This window comes from Procambarus clarkii, chromosome 29, assembly GCF_040958095.1.
Source record: "Procambarus clarkii isolate CNS0578487 chromosome 29, FALCON_Pclarkii_2.0, whole genome shotgun sequence".
NCBI lineage: Eukaryota > Metazoa > Arthropoda > Malacostraca > Decapoda > Cambaridae > Procambarus > Procambarus clarkii.
Window position 1 is genome coordinate 10,702,707 of NC_091178.1, and position 12,873 is coordinate 10,715,579.

The window sequence follows — 12,873 nt, forward strand, 5'->3', positions numbered from 1 at the left end:
TTCCTATTCCTTCCTTTTCCCCACTCAATCTTCCCATCATTTATATCTCATTTCCTCTCCTTCTCTTCCCTTTTGAATTTCTCTCACTTCTTCCTTCCCCTCCTCTCTAAATTACCTCCCCCCACTCTCTTGCTCGCCCCTCTCTACAATTCAACAACCAAACTCTGGTACAAGTAACGACTTGTTTGGAGACATTATCGAAGATCCATTTGCATCAGAACTCGTCCTCTGGTCGGAGACTTCTCCTTCAAGTGAAGTGAAGAGCAGCGGAGAGAAGTATTTTTATCCTGATTAATACCCTCATCACATTACCCCTTACCTTGACGTGCTGTCTTAAGAGGTACTTAAACCAATAACTCCCCACTACCCTCACACACCTCTAAGTACTCCACTACACTATTCCACTAACTCCCAAACCATCGCTACCACTAACGGATGAACAAATACTATCATGGTGTCCTCTATTTAAGTATATGCAATAAATACTGAATAACAATATCCTCGGTTATGGGGAAACTAAACACTATTGAATATCGGTAAGGAAAGCTACTAATTTTCAATCCAGAATGAGATGTTATCCCGCTCCATTTTCAGTCTCCGCGAATAGTTCCCCATTTGTTTAACAGATGGCGCTATTCTGGTGGTATCTCGCATCTATTTGAGGGCGCACACTTCATATTTTTGGGGAGCTTTCTTATCTTACTTATCCAATAGTTGCTTCCCACCTCACTTGCTCCTAATACTATGTCACACATTAAACCGTCCACCACACACCTACCATTCACTTCACATCTACACCACACCCACACCACACTAACATCAGAACTACCCTCAGGAATCTGTGTAAGGAATCATTTAGAGCCTTGTATACCACGTACGTAAGACCACTCCTGGAGTATGCGGCCCTAGCATGACCCGTACCTTGTCAAGCACGGGACTAAGCTGGAAAAAGTTCAAAGGTATGCCACTAGGCTAGTCCCAGAGCTAAGAGGCATGAGTTATGAGGAAAGGCTGCATGGAATGAACCTAACATCGCTGGAAGATAGGAGAACTCGGGTAGACATGATCACTACCTACAAAATTCTAAGAGGAATCGACAGGGGTAGATAATGATAACTTGTTTAACAAGGGGGGGGGAGGGTACTCGAACAAGGGGACACAGGTGGAAAGTGAGTAGCCAAACGAGCCACAGGGACGTTACAGAGAATTTTTTCAGTGTCAGAGAAGTTAACAGATGGAATGTAATAATCAGTGATGTGGTGGAGGCTGACTCCATACACAGTTTCAAATGTAGATATGATAACAGGCCAGTAGGCTCAGGAATCTGTACACCAGTTGATTGGCAGTTGAGAGGCGGGACCAAAGAGCCAGAGCTCAACAGAGGTGAGGTGTACAGGTTCCTGAGCCTACTGGGCTCTATCATATCTACATTTGAAACTGTGTATGGAGTCAGCCTCCACCACATCACTGCCTAATGCATTCCATTTCTTGAAAAAAAAATATTTCTACACCACACAACCCTCTACACCACCACCACACAACCCTCTACTCCACCACCACACAACCCTCACCATACAACCTTCTACACCACCACCACACAACCCTCTACACCACCACCACACAACCCTCTACACCACCACCACACAACCCTCTACACCACCACCACACAACCCTCTACTCCACCACCACACAACCCTCTACACCACCACCACACAACCCTCTACACCACCACCACACAACCCTCTACGCCACCACCACACAACCCTCTACGCCACCACCACACAACCCTCTACACCACCACCACACAACCCTCTACACCACCACCACACAACCCTCTACACCACCACCACACAACCCTCTACACCACCACCACACAACCCTCTACTCCACCACCACACAACCCTCTACGCCACCACCACACAACCCTCTACACCACCACCACACAACCCTCTACACCACCACCACACAACCCTCTACACCACCACCACACAACCCTCTACGCCACCACCACCACCACAACCCTCTACACCACCACCACCACACAACCCTCTACACCACCACCACACAACCCTCTACACCACCACCACACAACCCTCTACGCCACCACCACACAACCCTCTACACCACCACCACACAACCCTCTACTCCACCACCACACAACCCTCTACACCACCACCACACAACCCTCTACACCACCACCACACAACCCTCTACACCACCACCACCACCACAACCCTCTACACCACCACCACCACACAACCCTCTACACCACCACCACCACACAACCCTCTACACCACCACCACCACACAACCCTCTACACCACCACCACCACACAACCCTCTACACCACCACAAACACACCCAGCCATACAACACTTTGCCTCACGTGCTAATTAATATGAAAACATTCACTTCACACAGTAGCAATCACTATACCTCTACATCCCCTCCCTCCCTCTCTCTCTCTCTCTCTCTCTCTCTCTCTCTCTCTCTCTCTCTCTCTCTCTCTCTCTCTCTCTTCCTCTCTCTCTTCCTCTCTCTCTCTCTTCCTCTCTCTCTCTCTTCCTCTCTCTCTCTTCCTCTCTCTCTCTTCCTCTCTCTCTCTTCCTCTCTCTCTCTCTCTTCCTCTCTCTCTCTCTCTTCCTCTCTCTTCCCCTCTCTCTCTTCCTCTCTCTCTCTTCCTCTCTCTCTCTCTCTTCCTCTCTCTCTCTCTCTACTTGTGAGTAAGGGTATTTAGGGAGAGAGAGTGGAGGAAAGAGTGGGGGAAGAGTGTGGGTGGGAGAGTGTGGGTGGGAGAGTGTGGGGAAGAGTGGAAAAGAGAGTGGGAAAGAGAGGGGGGAGAGTGGGAGAGACACAGTAAGGGGGGATAGGGAGAGGGGGGGACCTACCATGTTTAATTGGATTCCCCTCCGCCATCCCTCTAATTGTTACCTCAATTGCTTCCAATCTGGCTGGATGGAAGGAAGAAGGGTGAAGCGAAGATTAAGGAATGTGCAGGGGGGGGGGGAAGGTCGAAGGAAGAGAAACAGGGAAAGAATAGAGTGAAAAGAATAAAGGTTAGAGATGAAGTAGAAGCGAGGAAGAATGAAGAGGGATGACAAGGAAAAAGTTTGTAAAGGGTGATAATAGCGAGGGGAGAGTATTAAGAGAGAGGGAAAGGGTAACGAAAAGTGGAGAGAAGAAACCAGAGCAATGTGGGAAAGATGTGTGGGCGGGAGGGGGGGGACCCAGTTAATTTATGCTGCCTCCCATCTCATATAGTTTATCCTGGGTCGAGCCAAACAAAACAGGGATAACCAACACTGGATTAGAGATTCACATCATCTCTCCCACACATACGACAAGGATACCTCCTGCTTTTATCCCAAGGAAAACCTAGTACTGGCACCGCACAACCCTCAACACCACACTTTGGGTAAAGAGTCGGCAAACCCTTTATTTGGGGCAGAGCTTGGGGACTGTGGTGTCCCTATGCCCCAGAGGTAACAATAACAAGAGCATAGTAACAATAGCACACAGCAGCAGCAGCAGCAGCAGCAGCAGCAGCAGCAGCAGCAGCAGCAGCAGTGTGCAGTAAGGTTAGACAGCTAGGAAATTACACATTTTTTCCCACCACTGTGAAGCAAGCCAATACAGCAGGTGTGGAGAAGACTTTGTTCACAAATTATAGGTAGAAACTCTGGGAAGATTTTCACAGTTACCCAGACAAAGTAATTATGGAATATATATTTTACCTCTTTTTGCTGTGGCATCATATTTTCCATTTTATTCTCACCAAGGGTTAAAATGGTGATACAAATTTATATATTTTGTGGGCGTTTTTTTATTACGTTTCTATAAGAACATAATTGTTCCAACCATTTGACTGAAAGTCGAAAATAAAAATCCAATAAATTTAAATGTAGTCTTTTGGGTGGAACATGAACAAAGGGACAAAGGTGGAAACTGAATACCCAAATGAGCCACAGAGACTCTGAAAGAATTTTTTAAGTGTCAGAGTACTTAACAAATTGAATGCAGTAGGAAGTGATGAGATGTAAGCAAACTCCATACACATTTTAAATCTAGATTTGAAACCGAGTCCAATGAACTCAGAAACCCGTATTGTACATCAGTCGATTGACAGTTAGGAGGATGAACAAAAGAGCAAAAGCTCAACCCCTACAAGCATAACTAGGTGAGTACAACTAGATGAGCACACATCAGGAAGGGGGTAAAGTCCACCAGGACCCAAAACAGAGCACAACTGACCCGAGCCTGGTCAACCCATTAACAGGTGACAAGTACAATTAAACCTTAAAGTCAAACACCACCAAAAGCCAGAGTAAACAGAAGAATATATATGAGGGGGGTTATTCACCAGGAAGAATGTACATAAGGGCTACACCCAGTAAGAATGTACCTGAGAGGGAGGGGCTGCACTTAGGAAGACTGAATATGAGAGGGCTGCATCCTGGAATGTACATGAAACATAAAGGGGCTGTACTCAAGTAAAATATACATGATTGGGCTACACACAGGAAGAATGTACATGAGGAGGCTACACCCGGAAGTATGCACAAGAGGAGGCTACACCCGGAAGTATGCACAAGAGGGGGCTACACCCGGAAGTATGCACAAGAGGGGGCTACACCCTGAAGTATGCACAAGAGGAGGCTACACCCGGAAGTATGCACAAGAGGGGGCTACACCCGGAAGTATGCACAAGAGGGGGCTACACCCGGAAGTATGCACAAGAGGGGGCTACACCCGGAAGTATGCACAAGAGAGGGCTACACCCGGAAGTATGCACAAGAGGGGGCTACACCCGGAAGTATGCACAAGAGGGGGCTACACCCGGAAGTATGCACAAGAGGGGGCTACACCCGGAAGTATGCACAAGAGAGGGCTACACCAGGATGAGAATACACTGCAGACCTAGGGGCTGAGGAAGTTGGCTATCATCACTCATGGTAAGGTTAGATTCCTGGAGTAATTAATGATATAATTACACTGTAGGAACACCAAAAATAAATAATAATGACACACTCACCTCTCTTAATTACCCAAAAGCTATTTGTTTTTACCTCAATAAATCTCTTCCCCTCTGGCCTCCCCATTATCTTTCTCCCCTCTCATTTCCTCCCTTTTCCATCTCCAAACTTTCTAAATTCCCCTTCCATTATTAAGCTCTACCTTTCATTGACAAAATACTTTGTCCACCTCACTCATTTTTGCATTTCATTTTAATTTTTCTGTTTGTTTTTGCATGTATTCCTTCTGTATATGTTATACTTCTTCTCTTTTACATGTTCAAGAACTCTTAACTCTTCCTACCTTCATTCCTCTTACTCTCTTTAACTTTTTAACCAGTTATGGTTTTTGTTAAATATCTTATTCATTTATTTTCCATACATTTTTTATGTATTTTTGAATTAATTTCAATGTATTTTTCCTTTATGCTTGAATAGTTTTGGTAATTAATTTGTTGTCAATGTTGTTTTAATAATAAAAGAAACTATTTAGCCACTTTGTAATGAGGTTTGTCTCATGCCAACCATAACATAGGGGGGCCTGATAACTGAGTGGACAGCGCTCTAGATTCATAATCCTATGGTCCGGGATCGGTCTCCAGTGATGGCAGAAACAAATGGACAGTTTCTTTCACCCTGAAAGAATGCCCCTGTTACCTAGCAGTAAATAGAAACTTGGGAATTAGACAGCTGTTACGGGCTGCTTCCTCGGGAGGGGTGTGTGTGAGAGAGAAAAAAAATAGTAGTAGTTAGTAACAGTTGATTAATTGACAGTTGAGAGGCAGGCCGAAAGAGCAGAGCTCAACCCCCGCAAGTACAACTAGGTGAATACAGTACAGCTAGGCAACTAGGTGAATACAACCCTCCATCTTCATCTAAAAGTTTCCTCCTACACAACTCCCATTCACACTTTTCTTCTGACAGCTGCACGACCAGGAGCTTCTGGATAATACTAAGTTCTGGATAATACCTAAGTTCTACAATACTAGTATTTAAGTTCTACACAACTAGTGCTTAAGTATTGTAGTATAGTTTGATGACCATGAGTGGTGTCCTCAGGAAACACGAATGTAAAGAGAATTTGAAAACTATCTCATATAAACCAAATATGTAAAAGTTTGTGAGAAATTTGGATAAGTAAAGCTGTTGAAACCCACTGTCGGCTCCTAGTTTAAAGTCTAGGGGAAGAATCATTACAACAGTTTTGACCAAATAGACTGAATACAAGAGCATATGCCATAGAAAATTGCTGAAACTATGCTAGAATTTTAAGAAAATAACAAAATATGAAAGTTTTAAAGACAGGGTGTGGATCAAGTTGCTATTTAAAAAGAATGGCAAACAACAACAACAACAGAGATGACCACCACAATTGGAGACGACAACACAAACAAAAGTTCGATTTTGCTGACTTTAACCCTTAAGCTGCTAAGAGGTCAAGTCAACAAAAGTTTGATTTTGCTGGCTTTAACCCTTAGGCTGCTAAGGGGTCCTAAAGGATTTAACAAATGTATTAAATAGTGACGAGGATGGAAAATGTTGGTCATTAAGACAAGGTCATTTGAAAGGACCTTGTCAAAAGTCCTGGACAGAAAGGAAAGGACAGAAAGGAAAGGACAGAAACTGAAACCAAACCTCGACGAAGCAAAACATTTAAATAAGGGTAGGAATGAGGAAGAAATATTTATTTTTACACTGGGATGGAGATTGGGAAGTCCTGTGAAATGGTACATAAAAGTAAACCAACAAAATCATTAAAGGAAGGAGGGAAAAGGGGAAAGTGAGAGCAAAAGTTTAGGGAACATGGTCCTGAAAATTGTGTATACTAACATACATGGGACAAGATCAGATATACTGGGAATATACCTCTCCTCCTGCCACTGCATATATATGTTACCAAACCACACCATACACATCCCACACTAACTCCCCTCTCCCATTTTTGCTGTGTTCTCTCTCTCTCTCTCTCTCTCTCTCTCTCTCTCTCTCTCTCTCTCTCTCTCTCTCTCTCTCTCTCTCTCTCTCTCTCTCTCTCTCTCTCTCTCTCTCTCTCACTCTTTCTTTCTCTCTCTCTTTCTCTCTCTCTCTCTCTCTTTCTCTTTCTTTCTCTCTTTCTCTCTTTCTTTCTCTCTTTCTTTCTTCTCTTTTCTTTCTCTCTTTCTTTCTCTTTTTCTTTCTCTCTTTCTCTTTCTTTCTCTTTTTCTTTCTCTCTTTCTCTTTCTTTCTCTCTTTCTCTCTCTGTCACTAACTTACACACTAACATGAAAGTATAGCAATATAACCCTACCTTGGATTGCCGCGAAGAGCTGCATGATGAAGGGAGTTAAAGCCATTGTTGTTGGTAAGTGTGATGTCAGCCGCGTGATCCAGTAGAAGAGTCAGGATATCATCTCGCTTTTTAGAGACAGCATCATGGAGCGGAGTGTCACCCTCATGGTCCTATAAAATGAAATACAAATGATTGTTTTCCTTATTTTACATAACTAAGGAAATTATGCTTTGAATATAATATAGATCATAAAATTCAGAACTTATCGTGCTAGACTCAATCCCGATTTGTGTGAAATGCGGATTTCACAAAGTCTGTCCTTTTTAATTCTTCTTAAGAGATCTGACCATCTTTCTTCTTTCCACTACTCTCCACTATTGTTTTCTTCACTTGTTATATTTGCATAGTATTGATCCCTAATATTTAGTTTCCTTAACCACTTCAATAGTCTATTACCATTTGGAATCTTACACTATTATGCTTCGATTGGTTATTCTTATTCAGTATGGTAAAACAAAATCTACCATGTCACTCTCCCACATTTAAAACACTATCTCATTAAATTTATTAGCATTTGACTAAATATATTTTCTTTCACACAGTGTTGAATTCATTTAGTACTTTCTCAACTGTTTTAGTTTGTCATCGTACCATGAGAAAACAACTGGTCCATATTAACAATGACTTCAATACACTGTCAGTTGGTTGGTCGAGCATGCTGGACATGTAATCCTGTGGTCCTGGGTTCGATCCCAGACGCCGGTGAGAAACAACGGGCAGAGATTTCTTTCACCCTATGCCCCTGTTACCTAGCAGTAAAATAGGTACCTGGGTGTTAGTCAGCTGTCACAGGGCTGCATCCGCGGGGACACTAAATAGCCCCAAAATCATCTCAAGATAATTTCAAGATAATCACTCCAGTGTAACTGCTACCCTGCCAATTATTGCTTCCATTTCTCAAACTGTCCCATCAATAGTCTACTATAGTGCATTCAAAAAATCTTAGAAATATAACAAAACATTGAATAACTAGCACATATTTAAACACTAAAAATATGTGATCACTAAAAGATTATTCAATCTTTTTCAACTTTATAAATGTTTTCCTCACATTTTAAAAGGTCTTTGTCTCTTCTATATAAATTAAGGCTGTTTTAATATACAGTACTGTAAATTACTTTATTGTAAATCTCTTTCAGGTCTATGAATACCATATACTACGTAACTTCAATTTCTTACAGATAAGATACACTTGAATACAAAAATATGAACTTACCTGGAGACTAGGATGACCTCCAAGCTCAAGAAGTGTCTTCACAACACCAACATGCCCCTTGTTGACTGCAACATGGAGAGGAGTCTGGCGTCGTTTACTGCGTGCATTTAAGTCTGCACCAGCACTGGCCAGGATCTGAACAACACCAGGTTCATCACCATAGGCAGCATGATGGATAGCACGGTCTCCGTCTTTGTCCTGCACCGAAAGAAAATAACGAAGAAATAATGCAAAATATAAATAAACATATACAATAAATGCGAACAAGCCTGAATGGTCCCCAGGACTATATGCGACTGGGTCACATATAGTCCTATATGTGTCACTTCTGGGGTGTGAGTTTTCAGTCATATACAATAAAGTATATATGAATGTACAATATAGATAATATATAACTGTGTAAGTGTATGTATCTGAAAATTTGACATGCATTCAGATACCGTTGAATGGATTTTGACCAAATCTGGCACAATGGTTGACAAGCCTTTAAGAAGAGGATGCAGGCTATAACTGGGTTTTGCCATGGGCTCTACAGGCTGTGGCAGGTCCTTTATACACAAATATTGTAAAATGACCTGTGAATGAGTGTTTACTGGAGATTTCAATGAACAAATTTCCATTTGTTTTTTGATGACATTCTCATATGATATTCCTTTTCAGTATAAAAGAAGCCTGTAAAAGAAAGAATGAACAAAAAGATGCATCTTTTGTCTATCCCTTCTTATCAATACTCTTGGCTTTGCGACTATATAGTTTCATAATCTGCTCACACAAAAGCATGGGGATGTTTCAAGGCTAAGACTTCATTTCCTTAAATCCAGGAAGTTTATTTCGATACACCCGAACTGCTATCCATACTTCTGAGGGAAAGAGAGGTCTTTTCCTCCCTTAGGACAGTTAGATGCTTCAATCAATCAGCTTCCTTTTTTCATGTCATTTTTTTTTTTTTTTTTGCTTGGCTGGAATCTCATGAAGAGGTGGCTTGGCAGGTGTTACACAGTGTAGCAACTTGGTTTCTGTAATCTTGGGATTTGGTTTCCAGGCTGGCTAGTATTTCACTCAGGAATGGGCTGAATCTGCTCCCTCCCCCTTCTATACTTCCTTTGAGTACAATGCCACCCTTCTCCTTCTCTTGAATGGTTCATTTAAAGTGATTATGCTTATTTGTAGGTTCCCTCAAATCTCTCTCTCTGTTTCTCATGCTAAGGCAAGGTGGGGTTTAGTGGTAGTGCCTACCAAGAGATGGAATACATGTGTTGCAGTATTTGGTTTCCCTGTGGTATTTGTGCTGCTGGATTAGGGAAATTTGTTCATTACTTCAACAGGATTCCTTCCCTATTATCTTATTTTTGTCTAATGAGGTGCATTTCTGACAACTCCATGTCCTGGCTTGCTATTTTTGCACAACTTGTTACAGCTCACATTGGGATAGCATCCTGTCTGACAGATGTGATTGAGTTCTTTGTCTGTTGGGAGATTTTCTCCACCCAGTTTCTGACTGGGTGTAAATGGTGGAACTGATCGTTTTACCTGCATTTGTGTCAGAATATGTGGCCCAGGACAAAATGTCTGTGCTATTTTTTTGTGTTTCAGGAGCCAACTTCTTCACTGTGCACCTCATCTATGCTATATTGTGTACATGGTGTTGGGTTATGAGTCTGCCCAAACCCTCTTACTGCTACTTCCTGCTTCACTGTGGGTACGTTACAGTGGGTCCTGGATGATTCACATGTCATTTCAGCAAATTCCACAACTTGTTTTGGCTGTCTTAATCCATTCATTGAAAGGAGAGTGAGGAAATTATTTGTAAACACTGTTTGGTGTGAGCCTGTTGCTTCAACTGCTTTTGAAGTAATTATTCATCAATAATCAGATGTTGCTGCCCACATTCCTTGCTCATCTATCTGGGTGTCAACTGTGGCTCACCAGATGATTTTTAGTCTTTTATAACTGGTTTTCATGAATTGCTAGGATGCCCACTGCATGTCCTCATCTGTCTAAAATTTGGGGATTGGCTGGAATTTCGGGTTGCGCATCCACTTACTTGGCTCAAATGTTTCTCTAAGAACTTAATTTGACTCCTGGAGCTTTCTCTGGTCAGTACCAGAATTGTACTTCTTAAATTTTAGCTTTTGAGATTATGGGCTTACCTAGCTGATTGCTTCATCTGTGTTTTCCATTTGATGAAGAGCATATTCAGCTTTCTGGTAACCATACTTACATTCTTGCTCAGGCCAAAGCAGGATTGTGATTGAACTGAATTCATCTGGGATACCAGGGACCCTGTCTTTTCCTCCTGAGAACAGTGTTTGTTCAGCTAATTCCCAGTCTTTGCCTTCAGCCATGGTGTCACTTCTCACTTTTCAGGCTTTTGTCCTCACAGCATGTCTACATTTAAAGGATGTTGATTGTATTTGTGAATGACATCATTTATTTTCAACCTAATTTTACTAGTGTATAGAGGCCATGCTGTCTTTCCTGTGGATATGAAAGATCATCAGGCTGATCCATATGGTATCTTAACATCTGTGAGGACACAACTTCCTTGTGAATGTGACTCCATTTTAAATACGTGATGTCTTATGCTAGGATGTGTGTCTCAACTGGAACCAATAAGAAACATTTACACTGCTCCCTATCTAGATGCTTTCCTTGTTCAATCTAAACATCCAAATTTAGCAGGTTGTGATATTTTCATTCTTCTGTGCCTGGGTCAGCACTGGTTCCCAGCCCTGCACTCAGGGTGCCCAACCCTGTCTTCATTCCTTGTTCTCGTCTTGTCCAATCACTTGGGCTGGATGGTAGAGCGACGGTCTCGCTTCATGCAGGTCTGCGTTCAATCCCCGACCGTCTAAGTGGTTGGGCACCATTCCTTCCTCCGTCCCATCCCAAATCCTTATCCTGACCCCTTCCAGTGCTATATATTCGTGATGGCTTGGCGCCTTCTCCCCTGATAGTTCCATTCCTTGTTCTCTTCCTTCAATATACATATTGAAAAATCTGTTAAGTGAAAATTTACAATAATGTAGGGGTAAAAACAAATAAATGTAACAATGTGAATTTACATAAATTGCTTTAGTAAAATTTTAAAAAATACTGCACTTTAATTAATGATTTAATTGAACAATTAGTCATTGATATATTATTATTTCCATACTTAGACCAAAGCTGTGTTTCAAAACATGAAATATAAATTTAACACCAACCTCTTTTTCCACATGAGCATTGTGTCGAAGCAATATGTGTATGACCTCCAAGTGTCCATTCTGGCTAGCGGCTTGTAGTGCCGTGTGTCCAGCAAAAACCCCATTCACATCTACATCACCTTTCTTTAAAATTTCATCAACCTGAAAATAAAAATAAAACAATTTCAGTATACTGTACTTACTACTGATAATGACCCGATTCCATTTGTTACAATTCATATAATTCATTATAAAAATTTAAGATACTGTATACAAATTTATATATTTTTTGTTTTTATGTAAAATAATTCTAAAATCATACTTTAGATTTGTAAGAAGCACCTCTCTGAGTATGTTAATCTGTTGTTCCCTAAGGCAAAATATGCAGAGTCAACTGGAGAGGATCTCTTCACTACCAAGAAGAGTATACAAGAACAAAATAGGGATTATGTCTCTCACATCCTTAAAAAATAGGCTCATCAACAAATGAATAAGCCAAGGAGAAAAAGACCACACCTATCCTAGCATAACTAAGTCAATAATTCATGTTCTTAATATAATAATATTAATTGAAAAACTCATTTTAAGAGAAATATTTGACAATAACGAAAATCACAGCCTGTCAGGTAATTCGGGCTTTGCATACTAGGCCAAGTAGTGGCTATCTGGCTATTAAGTACCATATCAATATATATATATATATATATATATATATATATATATATATATATATATATATATATATATATATATATATATATATATATATATATATATATATATATATATATATATATATATATATATATATATATATATATATATATATATATATATATATATATATATATATTGTGACGATAATCTCCTTCAAGAGATTGAGCCTGCTCTTCCCTCCAAAATTACGTTTTCACAATTATATAAAAAGACTATGGAAGAAATGTCCAACAACGACAACACCACCAGCAAGGCTTGCCAGGGTGAGCAGAAACGTATACAGCCAGCCACCTGTTCGAACTCCAACCACCAAACTACCCGTTGATCGCTACGACTCCGCTGATTGGTCGCCGGTCTGGCTGCACCTGCACTCGCCCCCCAATACTACCTGATGTCTGGGGTCGCCCCAACATC

At 41.2% G+C, this 12,873-nt stretch overlaps 1 protein-coding gene across 1 annotated transcript in view; it reads right to left on the reverse strand.

Annotated features, from left to right (window-relative positions):
• Positions 1-12,873, reverse strand: part of LOC123765179 (mind bomb 1) — a 526,176-nt gene that overhangs the window by 482,735 nt on the left and 30,568 nt on the right. The window contains 3 exon segments of the mRNA XM_069333479.1: positions 7,300-7,451; positions 8,558-8,755; positions 11,764-11,904. Of these exon segments, the coding sequence (XP_069189580.1) occupies positions 7,300-7,451; positions 8,558-8,755; positions 11,764-11,904 (491 nt within the window).